This window comes from Primulina tabacum, chromosome 11 (genome assembly GCF_025594145.1).
Source record: "Primulina tabacum isolate GXHZ01 chromosome 11, ASM2559414v2, whole genome shotgun sequence".
NCBI classification, from domain to species: Eukaryota; Viridiplantae; Streptophyta; class Magnoliopsida; order Lamiales; family Gesneriaceae; genus Primulina; species Primulina tabacum.
The window spans coordinates 3,254,547-3,276,715 of record NC_134560.1 but is presented as its reverse complement, the minus strand read 5'-3'; the positions used below and the strand labels follow the sequence as shown (position 1 = coordinate 3,276,715).

At 37.8% G+C, this 22,169-nt stretch overlaps 1 protein-coding gene and 2 pseudogenes across 1 annotated transcript; 2 read left to right on the top strand and 1 right to left on the bottom strand.

Moving 5' to 3' along the window:
- The first annotated feature begins 947 nt into the window (after window positions 1-947).
- On the top strand, window positions 948-6,531 carry LOC142518873 (phosphoenolpyruvate carboxylase-like; annotated as a pseudogene).
- A 564-nt stretch (window positions 6,532-7,095) lies between these two features.
- LOC142518197 (alpha-1,2-mannosyltransferase ALG9) lies at window positions 7,096-11,786 on the top strand. The gene is made up of 10 exons (XM_075620915.1): window positions 7,096-7,453; window positions 8,155-8,242; window positions 8,345-8,504; window positions 8,729-8,946; window positions 9,116-9,411; window positions 9,957-10,071; window positions 10,156-10,294; window positions 10,879-11,075; window positions 11,192-11,281; window positions 11,352-11,786. The coding sequence occupies exons 1-10, from the start codon at window positions 7,188-7,190 to the stop codon at window positions 11,484-11,486; spliced, it is 1,704 nt and encodes a 567-aa protein (XP_075477030.1). The 5' UTR covers window positions 7,096-7,187; the 3' UTR covers window positions 11,487-11,786.
- Window positions 11,787-12,680: 894 nt separating this feature from the next.
- LOC142518539 (TPR repeat-containing thioredoxin TTL1-like) lies at window positions 12,681-17,047 on the bottom strand (annotated as a pseudogene).
- Between the last annotated feature and the right edge of the window lie 5,122 nt (window positions 17,048-22,169).

The following is a 22,169-nucleotide window of genomic DNA, read 5'->3' as shown; positions in this document are numbered from 1 at the left end:
CTACTTCACCATTAATTCTAAATCAATTTCAAACACGATCTTTTTGTGCCCTTATATTCCGTACTGGTTCTAGACATTTCTATATTGATGTTATTTCCCTTTTGACATTTTATAAGTTTTCAGAATATTGTATTTTTTTATTTTTGTTAAATATATAAATATTATTTTTTCCCCAAAATAAAAAATTATGTTGTTTTTTTTTTCTAAAACAATATATAAAAACCTACAGATTAACTTTAAGAATTAAATTATTTAAAATTATAATTTTATTTTTTTTCGTTTTTTCATTTTTACGAATCAGAGATTTAATTTTATGTTTATAGAAGTTCCATTATTTTAATGGCATTGTAAAGTGAAACTAGTGGCCAAAATATAAATTTCTTGTCTAGGTTATCTCCAACCCAAAACTCTATTTTAAAATAGTGCAATTTCTGCACCAAATACAATATTCATCTCCAACTCATCAACTTCAAATCTTACTCTAAAAAAATATTCTCGGAATATTCTTTTTTATTTTTTGATTTATTTAAATTTTTTTATTAGTTTATCAAATGTGTATTTTTTAAATTTAATGATATAATTATAATTATATTTTATATTTGATATAATTAATATTATATTTTATTAACAATTACGACTTATGTGGGTCGAGATGAATGTGTAATTTTAAAGTGAGTGGGTCGAGCTCTTGACCCACTCTTTTTTTTTTATATATATATTTTAGAGTGAGTGAAGAGCTCGACCCACTCATTTTTTATTTTAGGGAGGGTCGAGCTCTCAATTGCTCCACGTCAAATTTGACGCAGAAGAAAATGGAAATAACACAGTTTAACATCAAAATAACGTGAACAAAAAAAAAAATCTAGTGTGTCGTGTATTAATAATAACTTGATTATTATTTTTCCAACGAATGCTAAGAAGTCAAGTGTGTGGTTTTGGTAACATCCGTCGTCCAGCGTATCATGCAATGAAAAGAGCTCGAAGCGATTTTTATTTTTCTTGCTTTGTCTATATATAGATTGGCTATTGCCATTTGTTTAGATCACAATACTCTCACTCTTTGCTAGTCCCCACTCCCCATCTTTCTTCCCCTCCGTTCTCCAAAAATCTCAACGACACCAGATTCAGATTTCAGGTACACTGTCATAAGACTCGTAACTCGCGAACCGCTCACTGTTAACTTTCAATTTATGGCTGTTTTACGACAATGAATTAAAGGGCCATCCTTTTTAAAACGCAATCTTTTGCATGTGAAATGATTTCGGGACTTTTCATGAAGCTTCTGTTTTCTCTCACTTTCTAATCCTTATATGGTTCCTATTTTCTGGGTCCTGATCAGAATTTTTTGGGCTTGTTTCATTGATTCAAGGTTGTGATTTTGGACTCAATTTCTTTTTGCAGGGTTATTGAGAATCAAGATTTCAGATAGGGAGTTTAAGGATTAATGGCAAGGAATTTGGAGAAGCTGGCTACAATTGATGCCCAGTTGAGGCTTTTGGTTCCTGGAAAAGTGTCCGAGGATGATAAACTTGTTGAGTATGACGCCTTGCTTTTGGATCGGTTTCTTGATATTCTTCAGGATTTGCATGGAGAGGATCTGAGAGAAACGGTATCAATTACTGTTGTTATTGTCTTGTGGGATTGGAGACATCCTATTTCTGGAGTGCAATGTGTACATGCTTAGATTTTATTGTGAAAAAATCAATCTTGACGTGAGGATTAAAAACTAATGTCGTTGTTCAGTTTGAATTTTGGTGCATACCACGTACCCAACTTAAGATTCATGTTCTACAAATATTATAATGTTCAAGCAGGGGTAAAAAATTGAGTTCCAATCTTTTCTAAAAGCATAAGTCTTGATATCCTTTAATATACTAAGTTGCAGCGTAACCAAATCCTCATTCCAGGCACTACCACTGTATTGAACTCTCCTGGAAGAGCTTGTTGGTAAAAACTGGATTTTTTCTTTAGTTCTTATGTCAATGTAATTGTAATTTGAAACGTGTCTTGTAGAATTGGGTGTCACTTGTATTCAAAGATGCCCATGCGGGTTGATCACAGGATGCTTCCTTTCTTCAACTCCACACTCACCGAATAAAAGTGACTGATATAGTGCTTGAAGTTTGAACTGAGTAGAAACATAAATCTTTTACATCATTATTTGAATTTGATCGGATTTATGATTTATTTGTTGGTGTTTTTTGATAGATAGAAGAAATGGTGTCTTTAATTTCCATAATTACTTTAGGTGCAAGAATGTTATGAACTTTCTGCCGAGTATGAAGGCAAGCACGATCCTAAAAAGTTGGAAGAACTTGGGAATGTATTGACGAGTTTGGATCCCGGAGATTCAATTGTCGTTGCAAAGGCTTTTTCTCATATGCTTAGCCTGGCCAACTTGGCTGAGGCGGTTCAAATTGCTTATCGTCGAAGGAACAAGCTGAAAAAAGGAGACTATACAGATGAGAGCTCGGCGACTACTGAATCAGACATTGAAGAGACTCTCAAAAGACTTGTCGTTGATTTGAAGAAGTCTCCTCAAGAAGTTTTTGATGAATTGAAGAATCAAACTGTGGATCTGGTCTTCACTGCTCACCCCACTCAATCTGTTCGAAGATCGTTGCTTCAGAAACATGGAAGGTCAGTTCTCTAATTACTTGCTATGTGTTTTTTAGTCGAATAAACAGCAAAGTTTGGTCTTACTTTTTGCCAAATTGTTCGACTCTTTGATGCTTGTGTTGATTTTCACTTGGTCAGGATTCGGAATTGCTTAGCTCAGTTGTATGCCAAAGATATTACGCCTGATGATAAACAGGAGCTCGACGAGGCTTTACAGAGGGAGGTATTTGTCGTTTCTTTTTGAATCCATATCTATACATTAATATGTGCTGAGTATATTTTCCTTGGATTCTTAACTTGCAAGAACTGATAAAGCCCTTTCATTTGAATTCATACATTTTTCCTTGATGGACTAATCTTGTTATGGTTAACCAAATTCCACTCAAGTTAGTACGAATGATTTACTGCATTTCCATCTTAGATTCTGGGGTGATTGATATTTGATGAATTTGAGGAAAATATAATCATTTCGCAAAATTTATTATGTATAATAACGATATGCGGTGCTTTGAGTATTTGGTATAAATAACTGAATTCCCGTACAATCCTCTCTGAACCGATCAACCATTGTCATTGTGTTTGTAGATTTCAAAGATGTAATTTCTGTTGAATTATCCTGGGACATGCCTTGCTTATTTTGTTGCCTTTGTTTTGTCTCATGTCTGTCCACAGATCCAAGCAGCTTTCCGAACTGATGAAATCCGAAGGACTCCCCCTACTCCCCAAGATGAAATGAGGGCAGGGATGAGTTACTTCCATGAAACAATCTGGAAAGGGGTCCCCAAGTTTCTGCGCCGTGTTGATACAGCACTGAAGAATATAGGAATTAATGAGCGTGTTCCATACAACGCCCCTCTAATCCAATTTTCTTCTTGGATGGGTGGAGACCGTGATGGTATAGTTTTGAATTTCCAAAATATTTAGATCCATTTATATACTCAATGACTAAAAGTTTATGTATTAGGAACTAGAATACATACACTAATGGTATCATTTTTCAGAGTACATTTTTTATATTCTTTATTTTCAAGGATTACAGTGATTGTTTTATAATTTATTGCAGGCAATCCAAGGGTAACGCCTGAGGTAACAAGGGATGTTTGCTTATTGGCCAGGATGATGGCTGCTAACTTGTACTATTCCCAGATAGAGGATTTAATGTTTGAGGTACGTACGCTGCAAATATGTTTAAAACTTTTGGTCTTTTTTAAGTTGACAATCAATCCGTACGATGCATATGTGGCTCATACTCAAACTTTCTTTGGTTCTTATAGTTGTCAATGTGGCGATGCAATGATGAACTTCGCGTTCGAGCAGATGAACTCCACAGATCTTCAAGGAGAGATGCAAAACATTTCATAGGTAACGAAAAATGCCTTTTCTGTATAGTTTATTCGATTTACTTCTTATTAATTAGAATTGCACCAGAGATAGATAAAGTGGCTTCTGCTAAATTTCTACAACTGCAAATGAATGTGAGATCTTTGTTATGCAATCTGCAGAATTAATGTATTTGTAAGCACTCTTTGATGTGTTCAAATATATCATTCTCAGAGTTTTGGAAAACAATTCCACCAAACGAGCCTTATCGGGTCATTCTTGGGGATGTGAGGGATAGGCTCTATCAGACACGCGAGCGTTCTCGCCATTTATTATCTCAGGGAACATCTGATATCCCAGAGGAGGCAACCTACACCAATGTAGAGCAGGTATTTTTTGTAACTTCCATGATCATATCATAGCAAGATTCACACAAACCAGCACTCTTGACGTTAGTTATCTACTTATGTTGAATTGTTTGTTTTTACATAGTTTTTGGAGCCCCTTGAGGTGTGCTATAGATCTCTTTGTGCTTGTGGGGACCAACCGATAGCCGATGGGTCCCTTTTAGATTTTCTGAGGCAAGTTTCCACCTTTGGGCTGTCTCTTGTGAGACTTGACATAAGGCAAGAGTCAGACAGACATACAGACGTTTTAGACGCCATTACCAAGCACTTGGATATTGGGTCTTATAAAGAGTGGACTGAAGAACGTAAACAAGAATGGCTCCTGTCTGAACTCAGGGGCAAGCGGCCCCTCTTTGGACACGATCTTCCAAAAACTGAAGAGACTTCTGATGTTTTGAACACGTTCCATGTTTTGGCTGAACTCCCATCTGACTGCTTTGGTGCATACATCATTTCGATGGCTACTGCCCCGTCTGATGTGTTGGCAGTCGAGCTTTTACAGCGTGAGTGCCATGTGAAGCAGCCGTTGAGAGTCGTTCCACTTTTTGAGAGATTAGCTGATCTAGAGGCGGCTCCTGCTGCTGTTTCACGCCTTTTCTCGATTGATTGGTACAAAAACCGGATCAATGGTAAGCAAGAAGTCATGATTGGGTATTCAGACTCTGGAAAAGATGCTGGTCGGCTATCCGCAGCTTGGCAATTGTACAAGGCTCAGGAGGAACTTATAGAAGTTGCGAAAGAATTCGGGGTGAAACTGACGATGTTCCATGGTCGAGGAGGTACCGTTGGACGAGGAGGTGGCCCGACTCATCTTGCTATATTGTCTCAGCCGCCAGACACCATACATGGATCTCTCCGTGTTACAGTTCAAGGAGAAGTTATTGAGCAGTCGTTTGGGGAGGAGCACTTGTGCTTCAGAACACTTCAACGTTTTACTGCTGCTACACTAGAACATGGAATGCGTCCCCCGGTTGCCCCCAAACCCAAATGGCGTGCGCTTTTGGACGAAATCACTGTTGTTGCCACCGAGGAGTATCGGTCAATCGTCTTCAAAGAACCACGATTTGTTGAATATTTCCGCCTTGTAATAACTACCACATATTGATTATTGAATAATATTTATTCCTGGTCTAGTATTAGTTTGACTGAAAGTATTCATGTAAAAAACGTTTCAGGCCACACCGGAATTGGAGTATGGTCGAATGAACATTGGGAGTCGTCCATCCAAGCGTAAACCCAGTGGAGGCATTGAATCTCTAAGAGCCATCCCATGGATCTTCGCCTGGACACAGACCAGATTTCATCTCCCTGTTTGGCTTAGGTGTTGGAGCAGCATTCAAGTATGCCTTGCAGAAGGATGTTGAAAACCTGAAAATGCTGCGGGAAATGTATAACAAGTGGCCTTTCTTTAGAGTCACAATCGATCTCATGGAAATGGTTTTCGCCAAGGGCGACCCGGGTATTGCTGCATTGTTTGACAAACTCCTCGTTTCAGAAGATTTGTGGTCATTCGGTGAGCGTTTGAGGGCCAACTACGAGGAGACGAAGACTCTTCTTCTCCAGGTAATTACTCTCTTTTCTATCAGAGGTTTCGTCAAAAATTGAACTTGAATACGGTGAAACAAACCATCTTCTTTTCACAGATTGCTGAACACAAGGATCTCTTAGAAGGTGACCCATACTTGAAGCAACGACTCCGATTACGTGACTCGTACATTACAACATTAAACGTGTGCCAAGCTTACACTCTGAGAAGAATTCGGGACCCAAACTACCATGTGAAGCTGAGGCCCCATATCTCGAGAGAGTACATGGAATCCAAATCGGCTAATGACCTCTTGAAGTTGAATCCAACGAGCGAATATGGACCCGGACTGGAAGACACTCTCATTTTGACCATGAAGGGTATCGCTGCAGGACTGCAGAACACTGGTTAACTTGTCCGAACTCGCATTTCTCGTTCGAACTCCACACTTCTCTCCAACCGATTCATCACAGAGGCTGTGATCTTTGAGTCTTGGAAAATTTGGACACACCTATGCTCTATGATCATACTATAATATAAATCTTGGTCTCATTGCTATGCTAAATGCAAGCCCTTTGATCAGATTTTAATAATTTACTGTAGTGTACTTTTGACTCTCGCTATGGTTTATTAATGGTGGATTGGTATCCATTTTATTTAGTTCCAGTTTTCTTTTACGGTATGATCTAATTTTTCTTTCCAAGAATGGCAATCTTTATTTTTTTTTATTAAATCAAAACTCGAATCAAATTATAAGTTGATTTAGCTTTTCAAGTCTGGATTTACTTAAAACTCAAACTCGAGTGCGATGACTTATGAGTTATAATTCATCTGATGAAAGAAATTTAGGATGACATCTTTAATTCGATACTTTTATGTGAGTAAAAAAATATTCAATTTCTTTCCGTTTAATTTAATTATAAAAGTATGATATAAAGAAATGCTCAAACTTTGATTCAAGTTCATCAACTTGTCTACTTCTTGAATATATTTATTAAAAATTAATAATAAATACATAAAAAAAAACTCACAAGTTATAGAACAAAATAGTTGTAATTCTTAGAAAAAAAAATTAAAACGCTTTTGAACCCGAATCCAATAATATTGGATCACACTCAAAAAACTTACTAGCGGGTTAATCATAAAAAAATATTCGGATCCAAAATCAAGCGGGTTATAGAATTCAAATGGCCCGACTGATTTCAGGTTCCCATAAAACGAGGCAACAAAGTACAGTGAGAGAAAAGCAAAAGAGAAGGAATCAAAATTAAAAAATCTGAAGAAGAAATTTGCTCACTGAGAACCGGCGAAAGGATATGGCACAAACAACAAGGCAGCGGCGCCCATCGCCGATGGATCTGCATACGACGTCCTCTCCTCGTCCGTACTCGAAGCTCGACAAGCCGGAAAAATCGGGCGGCGAAAAGGGATTCAGGTGGTTTTTGCCTTTAGTGTCGCTCGGGATGCTGCGGTATATGAGCGCCACATCAAACATCCTGCACGATTGCGACGAGGTCTTTAATTACTGGGAGCCACTTCATTTCCTCCTCTACAAGTCTGGCTTTCAAACATGGGAATACAGGTTCTGTAGTTTTTTTTTGTCTATTAAAGCTCTGATTTTGATGTGTGGGAATATGATGTAAAATTCCACGTTGATGGTTTAGTTATGGAACGAGTGCAAGATATATTGATCAATTGCAGCTGGAAATTTTTAGTTGTAGGTGCCTTCTGGAATGTCTAAGAATCTTGAAAATCCAGAAGAAAATGTGGTAGAGAGTTTATAAATGGATACCGCATTGCTTTTGGATCGATGCCTCACTATTTATGCTCCCAATTGGTGCAATTAGTTTGTATTTCCTCTTGAGTTTGTTATTTCTTGTTATGATATGGCCATCATGGCGTTAAAATTGAATAATACATCAGCCTCACTTGACCAGTCGTGTCATTTATATGCGAGTGGAACACTGCATGCAAAGAGCTAACATTGTTTGCATGTTCTTTTTTTGAGCTAACATTGTTTGCATGTTCTATGTACCCTAACAGTTGGTATTCAGTAATATTTGCTATACTGGCCTCGAGTTAAAAGTTTAGCTCCAGATTCTTGGGGTGCTATATAGTGCTTGCTTATGTAGTAATATTTGCTGAACTGGACTTGGGTTGAAGTATTAGCTCCAGATTCTTCGGGAGCTATATAGTGCTTGTGAGGGATCTTTCTGATATAATTGTTGCTGATTCTTAAAATACTGTTGTCAAATATTAATATCGGATGTCTGTCTGCTGCAGCTCTCAGTTTGCACTACGGTCCTATTTGTATATAGTTTTCCACAACTTAATTGGTTGGCCTGCTTCGCTGTGGTTTGGTGAAGAAAAAGTAAGAGCATGTTTGTCTTTGACAGTTCATTCTTTCAGCTGAAAAAAATTCAATTTTCTCAACACAAAATTCATTGTGCTGAATAAGTAATTAAAATTTCAGGTTAGAGTCTTCTATGCTATTAGGATTTTTCTCGGTCTGCTCTCTGTTATTGCAGATGCTGCCCTCGTTGTAGCCCTTTCCCGGAAGTATGGGAAACGTCTGGCTTCATACACACTTGCAATGCTATGCTTAGCCAGTGGTTGTTTCTTCGCAAGCACTAGTAAGTAGATCTTTTGTAATTTATTGTTTTTAATTCACTAGAGACTGCTGTTGACAATTGTTCATGTCCCTTTATAAATAGGAGTTGTGGGTCCGTGTGGTTTGGATTAGGATTCACTCTTACTTACAGTTTAGATATGCATGCAGTTATGGGGGCAGTTATGGGGGGTCTCATAGTATTCCCCTTTTAAATCTTTGAAATTTGTTGCTTGGACTTCATATCAGGTTTCCTGCCAAGTTCGTTCTCTATGTATGCCATGTCTCTATCATCAGCACTTTTTCTTTTTGAGAAGCCAACAGCTGCTGTTGCTATTGCTGCGGGTGGAGTTATTCTTGGCTGGCCATTCTCTATCTTGGCCTTTCTTCCAGTTACAATTTATTCTCTCTACAGAAGGCTTAATTATGCATTTGCATCCGGTGTAGTGACTTCAGTTACTCTTTTGGTGAGTTAATTATCAACCACTGGAGCATCTGAATTTTGGGATTCTTCGCTGTCTGCCTGCATCAAATATGGCACTTATCCAATACTTATGGTTTTATTTATTTATTTGTTTATTTTTCAAATTTTGTATGATTGCATATTGTGTAACACATATTTCAACAATGTTACAGGCATTATCTCTGTTGGCCGACCACTTCTACTACAAAAAGTGGACCTCTTCCGTTCTCAATCTGTTAATATACAACGTCATAGGTGGTGGGGAGAGTCATTTGTATGGTACTGAGGGGACAACATTTTACCTGAGGAATGGTTTTAACAACTTTAACTTATGTTTCATTCTTGCTTTGCTTTTCATTGCAATTCTTCCCATTGCAAAGAAGAAGTATGCTCCAGAGTTGCTGGTGATCATCTCACCTATCTATATTTGGCTAGCTTTCATGTCTTTACAGCCACACAAGGAGGAAAGGTAAGATTTATTCTTCCTCCCTCCCAGCGTCCTGACGGTCGAGTTTCAAACTTTTTATCAACATATAGCCTTTTATAAGATTCACGTGCCAATGCTAACACCTATTGATCACTTTTTTAAATTCATAAACGGTGATTAAATAAATGCAGTGTTGGACTCCACGTCTTCAGTTGTAGATGCGAACATCATCATTTCTATTTTTTAGGTATTTGGAAAATGTTAGATAAAATTTTCTGTTGCCAATATATCTTTGCTGAAGTTTTTGTCATGACAAACGGCCTTTTTGAAGTTTTTATTTGATTCAATTTGGTAGACACTATTTTCCGAAAAGTTTCTGGACCAACCCAGATATGAAAATCGCTGCATCTGGTTTCTCGGTGTAATTAAACTTGAAAAAAGTCTTAAATCTCAAATGCCAGTGATAACCTGTTGGAAATCTTCTGATTTACTCTGTACTCGTAAAAAAGAGAGATATATTACTAAGTCGAAATTAACATTTAGATGAAAATAGCTGCTAATTCGGTTATTATCTTCTGATGTTACAGATTCCTTTATCCTATATACCCGCTTATTTGTGTTGCTGCTTCAGCTGTCATTGAGAGTTTCCCTGATTTTTTCCATGATAAGTACAATCCCGATGATAATTCTCTACTTGTTATGGTAACTTACATACTCGTACACAAATCTCTAGTAGATTCAATAGATAGATGCTGCTTAGAACTTACTTTGTCTTTCTCTCTGCAGATTGCAAAGACCCTTCGCCCTCTGGTTCTTGGACTCATTTTATGTTTCTCCCATGCTAGGACATTTTCCATTATTAATGGTTATTCAGCTCCCTTGGAGATCTATAAGCATTTGGAACACCATGATAATGCAGGGGAAGGTAAGAAGCAGTTATGTGCATAATTCTTTAATGCTGATAATAAATGGTGATTTATTATCTAATATCATATTATTCTGTCTACCAGGATCAGTTTTAACAGATTTTGAAAGTGATAATGTAGTTCATTGTTTATGTGTGCTAAGAGAGATGAAATGAACTTTTATGGTTTAACTCTCCTGCAGTTTCATTTTGTTTTGTTGCCTTTATATTTATTTTATTGTCAAGGTTTGTGTTCATCTTTTTTCCCAATGTATGCGTTGGTAATTCATCCATGCGATGATGTCCTGTCACCTACTTTCAAGGATCATCGAAATAAAATTTGATTTGTGTGTTCAAGGTACCAAAATTTATTTTGAGCTCTTGAGTCTTCTGACATGATGTGTGTCCAATGAGTTGAACGTGAGTATCGAATCATGAATAAGAAAAAGGCGACTTCTCAACCTTGTATTTAGGGAGTTAAAAGTTCTAGAATGTGCCATACAGCTCCAGATCCGGTGTGTGTATATATTGTACTGGGATTGGCTGATCCTAAAATGATGAATTTTATGATCCACACCCATTTCTTGCTTATATGTGCTTTTAAGGTTCTGTCCTCTGTGTTGGAAGCGAGTGGCATCGATTCCCATCTTCTTTTCTTGTTCCTGATTACGTGGGAGAGGTTCGATGGATTGATGATGGGTTCAGAGGTCTTCTCCCCTTTCCATTCAACTCCACATTGGGTGGAACATCTGCAGCTCCACCATATTTCAACAACAAGAACCAGGCATCGCATCAACAATATGTAATTCAGTTCTACCTAGTTGATTTTTAACTATTTTTTCATTGTTCATTTTGCTTCATATTCATTTGACTCGTGATGACTTTTTTTCCTCGCTCGTTCTACCAATATTCTTGCAGATCCAAGATTTAGATAAATGCACTTTCCTCGTGGAACTACAGCTCCAAAGACCTCATGTTTATCGAGGGAGTGACTTGAATACATGGGAGGTAAAAGTCTGTCTCCTGTCTCTCTCTCTCTCTCAAAACACTTGCCAATCTTCTTGAACTTCATCTGCAGGTGGTTGCAGCATTACCTTATCTAGATCGGGAATTGTCACCTCCCAAGTACCGGTCATTCTTTGTTCCATACCTTTGGCAGCAGAAAAATGTATTTGGCCTGTACAAGCTCCTCAAGAGAATACCAAAATCATAGCGTGGTCCAGCCTCTTTGCAGGTATATGTGATTTTGTGTCGATGTTGCCGCAATGTCATTGAAGCAGTTGAGAGTCATTGGGCACTTTGCGAGTCAAGAGATGCGCTTGGTCAAAACTTTAACAGATGAGCATATTTGTGTCCGATTTAGAATTACGGGATTTAATGTACGATGTTGTTAGAGTTACAGGATTAGGTTTGGCGACACTCCTAGTATGAAACTAAATTTGAAAGAATCCTCATCCTCGTCCTATGAAACTGAAAAAGCAAGCAGGCCTAACATAAAATGTCTGATCTTCTACGGAGATGGGCGCTTAATTACGTACGTCAGTTTAAAACGTTAATGTCTCAAAAGTTGTATTTTCTGACAATACAACTTAAACCATCTTCTGTGTCAACCACTCTATTTTGTGGGAAATGCCGTCCATTGGACAAAAGGAAAATCCACTGCTTCCTTGGTTGATTACGTTTTCATGAAAATTGACATATATATGATAATAATTTAATTGTAAACATTTGATCATATTATAGATAGATAAATAAATAATCCTTTCATGTGTTGGTTACAGTTTAGTTCTAGAAAAGACAAATTTGTGTGAGACGATCTCACGGATCGTATTTTGTGAGATAGATCTCTTATTTGGATCATCCATGAAAAAATATTACTTTTCATACTAAGAGTATTATTTTTTATTGTGAATGTCGATAAGGTTGATCCGTCTTACGGATAAAAAATTGTGAGACCGTCTCACGATATTTCTATTTTTCTTTTATTTTTCCGACACGGAAAAGAAGTTTAATTTTCGGGAAAATATGGAGCACTATTTTTTGTGCAACACCAATTTTCAGGACACTTAAATTTTTTATTTTTATTTTTTGTTTTTTAAGGTAAAAGGAGGCAGTTTAGAGTATATTATAAACCATAAATTATTGGTTCAAAAAAAAAAAACCCAACTTATCATGCACGTTCACATGATCCATGAGAAATAATTAATGCCAACATTCACCGGAAGTCATCATAAATAGGACAATAATTGACAAAGTTAAGTCCTATATAAGGTGCATAATCAAGAAATACTAGCAAAATTAATTAGAAGGAACAAGAAGGAAACTGTTAATTGGCAAATCTTCAAGAACAATACAAGGGCAAAGAGGATGAAATGTTCAAGTAATTCTAGTAATAAAAATGCAGAGAAAGAAAAGACAGTAATGTCAACCATATTTCACCCTTCTTTGGGAGCAGGAGCAACTCAATGTTTTGCCCACCAAGGCATCCATTCTTCATGTTTTTGAGTATAATATCTGATTATATAGATACATGTAGAGTTCAAATCCACATCTAATAGCCACCTTGACATGCCTCTCAACTCGTTTCAAATATTTCTGTAACATTTGATGCTACATTCTCAATTATATTGATACCGATTAAATATCAACCAATTGTCTTGTCATGCGATATGATACATATTCAACCTGCCGGCATTTAATTAACACAACAAATATAAACAAGATATAGCACAGCATGTACACTGAATGCTGCATAAGATTTGAGACACTCACCCTTTTCTTCTCTCCTTTCTTGACAATTTCCAGATAAAGATCCAAGGCAAATTGATTTCACATATTTATCACCACTATTTTTCTTGCAATAACATGTATAGCAAAGTAGCTGGTCTGCCGCAAAACAGTAAGAACGGGTTTGAAAAGAAGTTTTAAAGTATCACAGATGGATAAATGTAAGGAAGACAGAATCAGATGAATGAATGAATGAATAAAAGACCAAAAGGGGCCTCACTTTTATGACTTATAATTCTCTGGCAATGGCCAGAAATGGCTCCATGGAGAATCTTCTTGAGGTACTAGCGCCTGCCCAGCCTTATATGATGCAAATGAGCGACAATTTATAATTCGGCAGGGTTTTGAGATGCAAGTCGAATTTTGTGACACGGGCATAGGAGCATCGGGTATCCATTATCTAAATACTATAATGTCTCACCGAGGATTCCAAGATCTCTGGACTTGGGCAGACCATCTCCTTTACCCGTATGCCCTTTCGGTAAATCTTGATTGTGGGTACGAATCTAACATTTTCGGCATTGGCGATTGCAGGGCTTTCTTCGATATCCACCTAAAGTTTAATAAGATAAACAGACAAATTTAAGGTATTTACACGTGTTTTTAAAGAACAATCAAAGCCCGGATAAAAAAAGAGACATAACTTTCTTACCTTGAGAAAATTAATGGCGGGATAGCGGATGCATAATGTTTCCAAGAACGGTGACATATGTTTGCATTGAACATTGGAACAAACTTCAAAATGGACTACAGATGCACCTGTAATTTTCTATTTATGATCATTAACTTGCTACAAAGAATACTCTATTAAGATTAAGATGAATGTAAAAATAGGTAGACCTACCAGAAGAAGAAATTTCTGCTCGGAACTGCTCAAGCCCTAAAACAGACTCGATTTCTCCGCCAAATTTCATGTTATAAACATCTTCACCTCGTGATTTCTTTAAAGCAACTTGCACATGAAACAATGATGCGGCAACTTCTTTGTCATCTGGGAGTTCATTTCTTAATAGTTCGTAATCCCTCAAAGCTTCACTCCAACGCTCAAGCTGCCATAAACATATGACGTTTGACCGCTTTTAAAAGTTGCAACACAATAAAGTAAGAAAATAGGTTTGGTAATGAAAAGTTTTTCGACCTTGCTATTTGAGGCAGCTCTTCGCAAGAGAGCTTTCGTATAATTGGGTTGAATACGCAGAGCTTGGTTACAGTCATCTACCGACTGTTCCCACTGACCGAGCTTAAACCAACAAGCTGCTCGGTTACAGTATAGAACAGGATTCAAAAGATCAAGTCCGAGACCTTCTCCATAGACAGAGCAGGCTTCAGTGAACCTTTCTGATTTGAATAGATCATTCCCACGAACACGAGCTCGTCCCACCAACCTTACATTATCAAGTAGAATTGAGATTTCAGCATTCTGAGGATCAATCTTCCGTGCTTGCTCGATGGTAGCAAGTGCACTATCAAACCTGCAAACTTTCATAGTTCCCATCATACTTTGAAACCCTACACTCAATCTACCTGAGGGAATGCGAAAAATTCTAAGCTCACCTTCCTCGTGCCAACTCAATTTGGGTTCTAACAAAAAACAGGTATGCCTCAAAAGGCATTCCAAATATCTTAGACTGGAACTGCGAGATAGTCCGCAATTCAGATTTGGAAATATTTGGAAGAGCTAAAAAGGCATCATCTAACTGGTGAAGCTTCAAAAGTGACTCAGCTCTACATGCACAAAGCTGTAAATCCAAATACAACCAGTTCAATTGAGGTAAAAGTCTTCCATGGTTTAGCATAAATAATAGCGGGGCATAAAGAAATTTATCAAACCTGAGGTGAAGCATCAGCGCCAGAAACAATGGCAGCATCAACTTCTCTCAGTGTGCTTCTCCAGTCACCAACTTTCCGAGAATCTGTGCACTTTATTAAATGCTTCTCTACTGACTGCAACTTCTGTACCTCTATGGGATCTGGCTGATGCCCATGGAAAACAAAATTGCTTCTGGGCATTCTCAACCTGTCCCTAAACTGTCATGCCCGGAGGAATTAGGTAGTTTTCTAGTCTAGAGTTAGATGAAAGATAAAAACAAAATTTGGACAACCTTCGACAAAAGGAAAAGGCAGAAACTACCAAACCAAATGAAAATAGAATTCATTACACAAACCAATGAAATGTAGTCTTTCCACAACAAACTGATCACAATCATGATAATGCTTGCAAAACTACATGAACCAATAAATTAAATTGGATCCTTACACCGTCGACGTCGACGAAAGTAATGAACAGATTCCAACATCAGTGGGTAATTTTGATGTTCTGTCAGTCTCTTATTATTTTAGACCTCAAAAGCCTCCACATATGGCCAATATAGTCGATTTTAATGGCAAATTTGGAATACAAAAGCAAAGAACCGAAAAACCACTGCATCCAAGTAACTGATCAGGGAAGGACTGGCACGATGGGGAACTAAGAGAATACAATATTATCCACTTAAAACGACAAGAAGAAATACACATTGTAGCTGCGGAAGATACACAAAAACCATTCACTCGCTCGATAGTAGATCAGTCTTGCCACAATACACTCACTAAAATTAAATCAACTGGCATTTCAAAAAGCTAAATAGACGTTGATCTATTTTCCGGAAATTATTGGCAAGAATAAGCATCAAAATTTGAAGTTTTCACAAGCAACCTCAGAAGAATCACTCTTTATCCGCAAACTCACCTAAGAAGCAAAGATCCTAAGCGGTGGTGCGCCCGTGCGTACTCTGGATTTAACCTAATGGCCTCTTCACATTCCCTAACAGCTTCGGCCAACCGCTTTAGCCCCATCAGAGCCGCAGCCCGATTGCAATGGTACGGAGCATTCCTCGGAGAGATAGCAATGGCCTTCTCATAAAAGCTCAAAGCCTCAGCAAATTGACCCTTCTTGTAGTTCTCATTACCCATTCTCTTCAACTCCTCCGGATCATTACTATTGCAAACTCCCATTTTTCTACCCGAATCTCTTGTGGGTCCAATATCAGCGACAGATTTGGATGCAATACCACCCCGCATTATACTGCCATGGCCATAATTCCCCGCACCAGACCTCAATACATCGGTTTTCGTCGGATGGCTCACCATGCCGGTTTTCAAACTCCGGCCGGGTGGGCAAATGTTCCCGGTGGGAAGTACATTTCCGGTGGGGGAGCTAACGGACCCTGTACCAGTATAAACAACCGAGTGCGATCCACTTGAATGTGAACGTCTATGGCCCGGCTTAGCGTTTCGGGCCGTTGATGCAGAACTCACGACAGAGAGCTCGCCTGAGTAGCTTTTGGGGTTGGAATCAGGCTTCTTGGGGATATTCAGGTTAGGCCCCGTGGACATTCGGCCGGACAGCGATCCTGATGAACTGGAACTACTGCTTGTGGTGGTTGTTGCTGTGGAGGTGGCAGAAAGGCGTCCACCAGTTCGAGTCCTGAACGGCGAGAGTGGGGAACCCAGATCGAGCTCACGGAAATCCGGCTTGTTAACTTCAACGCCATTATCTTCTTCCCCGTAAGTCAAAGAACTCCTCAACCGATCCGACAGCGTTTCCGGACCAAGCTCCGACATGGTTTTCTTCGACTGCGACATTTCCACAGGCACCCCCTTCCTATCTACGACAAAAAATATGCACCACGTATCCCGAAAGTAACGAGGCCCGCGTGAATTCTCGCAACCGTATATCAGCAATGTGAAGCCCCCAACAAAAGAAAGAAGAGATAAAGAGAAAGGGAGATGGGGATCTCGTGGATATCAAGCAAAGAATGAATACGAATGCATGCTACACCCAGATGAAGAAGAAGAAAAAAAAATTGAGGAGGAGTAAGATGAAGAAGCAGTGTTGTTCATGTATTATAATAACAATGGTGTTTTCATGGCTTCTCAAATCTCACCTGCTTCTTCACGAGACACCTCTCTTTCTTTCTCTCTCTCCCATTTACTCTTTTTTTTCCCTATTATTATTTATTTATTTAATTTATTATTTCTCTCTGAATTATTACTGTTCTGTTCATTCCCGGATTTAAGATCTCTGGAATTTTGGAGCTCAAACATAGCTGCTAGTCTAGTCTATAATGCACTTCCTTGTACTAAATTAGTTATTCTGTATATGCGATACGTGTATATACAGTCTTTTTTATTATTGTAAGGCCCGAGATTTTATTACTGTAATATGAGATTAATCTGAAATGATTTATTTATTAATAGAGATGACTATAAACGGAACGGATCAGACCGGGAGAACCGAAAGAAGATTTGACAGGAAGTACAAGAAGAGTCCCCGCGCACATGCGCGACAGGTATCGACGCACATGCGCGAAGATTACAGAAGCATCGGCGCACATGCGCGAGATAAGGCGCGCATATGCTCGACCCGTCCAGAAACTTTGGCGCATATGCGCGAGATGAAGCGCGCATATGCGCGAGTGGTTAAAAGCCGAGACCCGTAGGTCTCGCGCATATGCGCGGATTGTGGCGCGCATATGCGCGAGACGTGTTATGTGAAGGAGTGAGCCACTTGCCTTGCATGCACGAGATATGTATGTATATATATATATACAATAACCGTCTTCTTCAGTAAAAAGGAAAAAGAAAGAAAGGCTCCGAGGAAATGCTTCACGTGAGATTTTAGAATTCGATTTACGAGAAATTCCGCCCGTCTGATTTTGAATCCGACTTCAGTACTGTGTTCCTATCGACGCGGGCTACAACTGGACGTAAGTTTTGTTACGTTTAGACATGATTTGAATTTATGATATTGTCAGAATTGAATACAAATCAGATATGATATTTCTGTTACAGTAGGCATTGTATAACTGAAGTCAGATTAAAGAATAGACTGTTTATGAAATTGTTATGATTTTCGGAGTAGATTTGATTGAGATTCGATATCAGAATTGTGTTGTACTGATTTTGGGTATACCGATATTGAGATTATGAATTGTACTGATACTGATTATGAATTCTGATATTATATCTGTGATGTTGAGATTGACGGGGTTATCAAGACTGTATTATTATGCCGTCGAAACATCAGTTGATTGATATTGATCAGATTCAGTATTGATTGAGATTGTATTGTTATGTCATTGACATTAATCAGATTGTGTTTGATTTAAGTATTGATCAAAACATAGTTTTGAACTGAGTTATATACTGATATTGTATTTATGCGATCGTCATTGTCAGATTCGGTAGGGACTGATTGGAATACAAGACTTCGTCTTCCTCAGACCGAGAAGAGAAAGGTATAAATTGATGTTAATTAGGGAGATCGACTTGAGTTAGATTTAACTCGAGTTTCCCTAAACCACATACTTGTATGGTATTGTTTTTATACCTTTGTGTTTTAATGATTATGTTATTCTATTGAATTAGAAGTAGAAAGCAGAGAGCTATTGAGTGAGAGTCACTGACAGAGGGGTTAGATTTTGACAATATAGTCACTGACCCATTGCACATTGTTAGACTAGGCTTAGTCTTGGTAGATACGCCAAGGCACTAGGACGTTTGGTGTATCGATATGCTTAAGATACAGACATTGTTCTTATTGTAGATTATTCGATACAGCTAGACCAAAGTCTAGAAATAAAAACATACCGCCACCGCGACTGGTAGTAGTAGGTGAGAGACTTGTTACGTTCTTATTCACTGGGATCCCTAGATTAGAATGAGAGATGAGTCGAGTCTTAGATATCGAGACTAGAACTTGATTTACAGATTCGTATTGATGTATGTTTCGTAGATTACGATTCAGATATTATTTACAGATTGGTATTGATACATGTTGTTTGATTATGCTACATGTGATAAGATATAATTCATGCTTTTATGTTAATTCAGTTAACTGCATGTATACATTATTTATACTAGGATTTATTATCACCGGAGTATCCGGCTGTTGTCTTGTTTGTATGTGTGCATGACAACAAGTGGGCCAGGATCAGGGTCAAGAGGATGACTGAGAGATCGAGATTAGAGTGGTGATTCCGGACTTGGATGTAGACTTGGTTTAATACTGGAAATTAGTAGTTGAACCTTAGACTAGTTTGAATAATTGTTGTACATTATTGTACTTTTATACTGAGATGTATATTAGTTAAATTCCATTACATTCCGCACTTATATTTTAAAAAGAAAAATTTTTAGACCCTGTTTATCTTAATTGATAATTAAATCCCAAAGATGATTAAGAAGATGATTAGCGTCCGGGTCCCCACAACAGGTGGTATCAGAGCTATAGATCCTTTAGACTGAGATAGAAGAGAATGAGCGGGGTAGATTGAGTTTTCTTTCATTGCATGTGATTGCTAGCATGAGATTTATTTTAATGTTGACTTACATTGTGCGTGCTAGCATGACATTATGCTTTACTGCTTTAAAATACATGTTCTTTAATTATCTGATTTGAATTGGTAATATGTATTATTGAGTATGAATAAGATTTGATTCTTGATCAGCAGTAAGATGATCAGATAAAGATTGGAACAGATTTGTAGTATTTGAGTACTAATGTTTTGATAAGCAGATATACCTCCACGGAGAATTCCATAAAGGGGTAGTACTTCGACTGAACAAATAGATGTATCAGAAACTCAGATGGAAATACAGTTGGAAGAGTTTCAGTTATTTCAGCCGCCGATTCTGAGTGGTATCGAGACGTCTGAAGATTGTGAGAACTGGTTTGATGACATAGAAATACTGTTTGATTTACTTGATTATTCAGATGAGCAGAGAATTAAACTGATATTCCACCAGTTACGAGAGACTGCCAGGAGTTGGTGGATTACAAGTAAAAGAATGCTAGAACAAGAGGTACATTGATTTCGTGGGAAATATTCAGAACTGAATTCTATCGAAGATTTTTCTCAGTTTCGTACCGGGAGGACAAGAAAGCAGAGTTTGAGAATTTGAGACAAGGTCAACTGAATATTGAAGGATATGTTGCTAAATTCTCTACTCTACTGCGTTTTGCTCCTCATGTAATTGGGAATGATGAAGCTGTAGCGGATCAGTTCATCAGAGGATTGAACTCGGAGATAGTTGCATTGATGAATATGCAGCGACCTTACCATTTTTTTGATGCCTTGAGTAGAGCGAAGAGAGCGGAGGCTAGTCTGATTAGACAACTAAAAAGGGTATGTGTGATGCAACCCCAGATACAGCAATCCCCTCTCCGATTTGATCGCGGCAGCACGAGTGGAAAGCAAGATTTGCTGAAAGCTCGAAAGAAACAGTTTAAGAAGTTAGGGAGCGGACTGAGTGGTTCGTCTAGCTCCAGTGGTTCCAGCCCGAGTTATACTGGAGTATATTGCAGGATTTGCGGAGGGAGACATTCCACAGAGCAATGCCAGGGAGTGACTGGTAGCTTGTCGTATCTGCCGACAGCCGGGACACTTTGCTAGAGTTTGTCCACAGAGAGGTCCCCGAAGATTTCAGGGAGCAGAATCATCTGGTGGCAATGACCGAAGAACAGCCCCAGGAGGCACTTGATAATATAGTGGCAGGTACAGTTACTCTATGATTATGTTGCATATGTATTGATATATACTAATGCATTCATTACGAATATGTTGGAATGAGTTGCATGTAGATATGCTTTATCGATTGGGTCTGTTTGTACTGTAGTATCGATTTCTTTACCTTTTGGGAAACATGTTGATATCAGTGAATTCTATAACCTCTCGTATACTACGATAAGATGAGAATGAGATTGAGTTGGACGGTGATGTACTTGTGTTTTCTGATTTGACCGCATTATTGATATTAATATGCTGAACAAGTACAGAACTATTATAGATTCCTTTCAGGAGAATATAAAATTCAGACCAGATATGGCTGATGAGTAGAAATTCCACGGTAAGGATTCTAGATCTAGAATTCCTTTGATATCTGTATTGTCTAAGACTCGATTGATACAGAAAAGAGCAGATGATATCCTTATGTATTCAGTAGATGTACTGAAATCGAGCCTAGCATTGGCAGATTGCCAGTGATGTACGAGTTAGCTGATAATTGCCAGATAAGATTTTAGATTTGATTTATATCAGAAAGATAGATTTCAGAATTGAATTGATATCAGGTACTGTTGTCGTTTTAGAATTCAATACAGAAGGATATTGAATGTACAAAATGATACAGAATGAATTGAAAGAATTAAAAGATCAGTAGAAGAGTACCGACCAGGAGTTACATCTGATTTAGTGTTTCTTTATGGCATGTTTCAGTATGTTTAGAGATATTCTGTTGATTTCATGCAGGTTGTATCTATGATATTTTGATATACTTGCAGCATCTAATTGACTGAATCGAATATCTGAAGATTGTATTGAATACTCTGAAAACTGTAATTATTGTATACAGAAATTATTCAGATATGAATTCTGCTTGAAACATATTGTATTCAGAATATGCGATATCTGAAGTTAGTATATCGATTGATTTTGCCACAGTTGAGATCAGAATCAGTGACTGAGAACGATACCGATATCAGAACGATCAGAAATATCAGAAATTTCAGAAATGTCAGAAATTCATTTCGTTTGAGTTTAAGTAGATTATCTTGTCCGATGGTTGTTTTGAACTGCTTGAAATTTTTTTAGTTACTAGATCAGTATAGATTAGTGATATTTCGAATGTGATTCGATAGTATCGTGTTCTGAATTCGTATTTGATACAGATTATTGTGAACCGTTGAGATTATATACAGATTATTCAAACCGAATCAGAGCTGAATTCGAGAATTTCGGCAGTTCAGAGATTTAACCAGAATGTTCAGAACTTAAATTCGATAATCAGAGCAGAACATCGATCAGAGTGGCAGATATGTGATTTTTTTACTGTATGAGAATGATTATAGTATGATGTCAAATGTGTCAGATTTGCACGACAGAATTTGATATCGATAGCCAGAACCGAATATCAGGTTGGTATTTTTCTTTACTTTATATTATTAACTGATTTGTTTGTACCAAATAGTTCGAATCTGAACTTGACAAATAGTGTCAGAAACACACAGTAGTGGATTCAGTTTTCATTTTGGTGACGGAGAATGCATAATATTCGGACAGACAACTTT

What these genes read in the sequence shown, in the direction of transcription:
- LOC142518197 (XM_075620915.1), top strand. Translation starts at nt 7,188, where the DNA reads ATGGCACAAACAACAAGGCAGCGGCGCCCATCGCCGATGGATCTGCAT. An exon ending in TGACTTCAGTTACTCTTTTG is followed by an intron (nt 8,947 to 9,115) that starts GTGAGTTAATTA and finishes ACAATGTTACAG; the next exon opens with GCATTATCTCTGTTGGCCGA. An exon ending in ATAATTCTCTACTTGTTATG is followed by an intron (nt 10,072 to 10,155) that starts GTAACTTACATA and finishes TTCTCTCTGCAG; the next exon opens with ATTGCAAAGACCCTTCGCCC.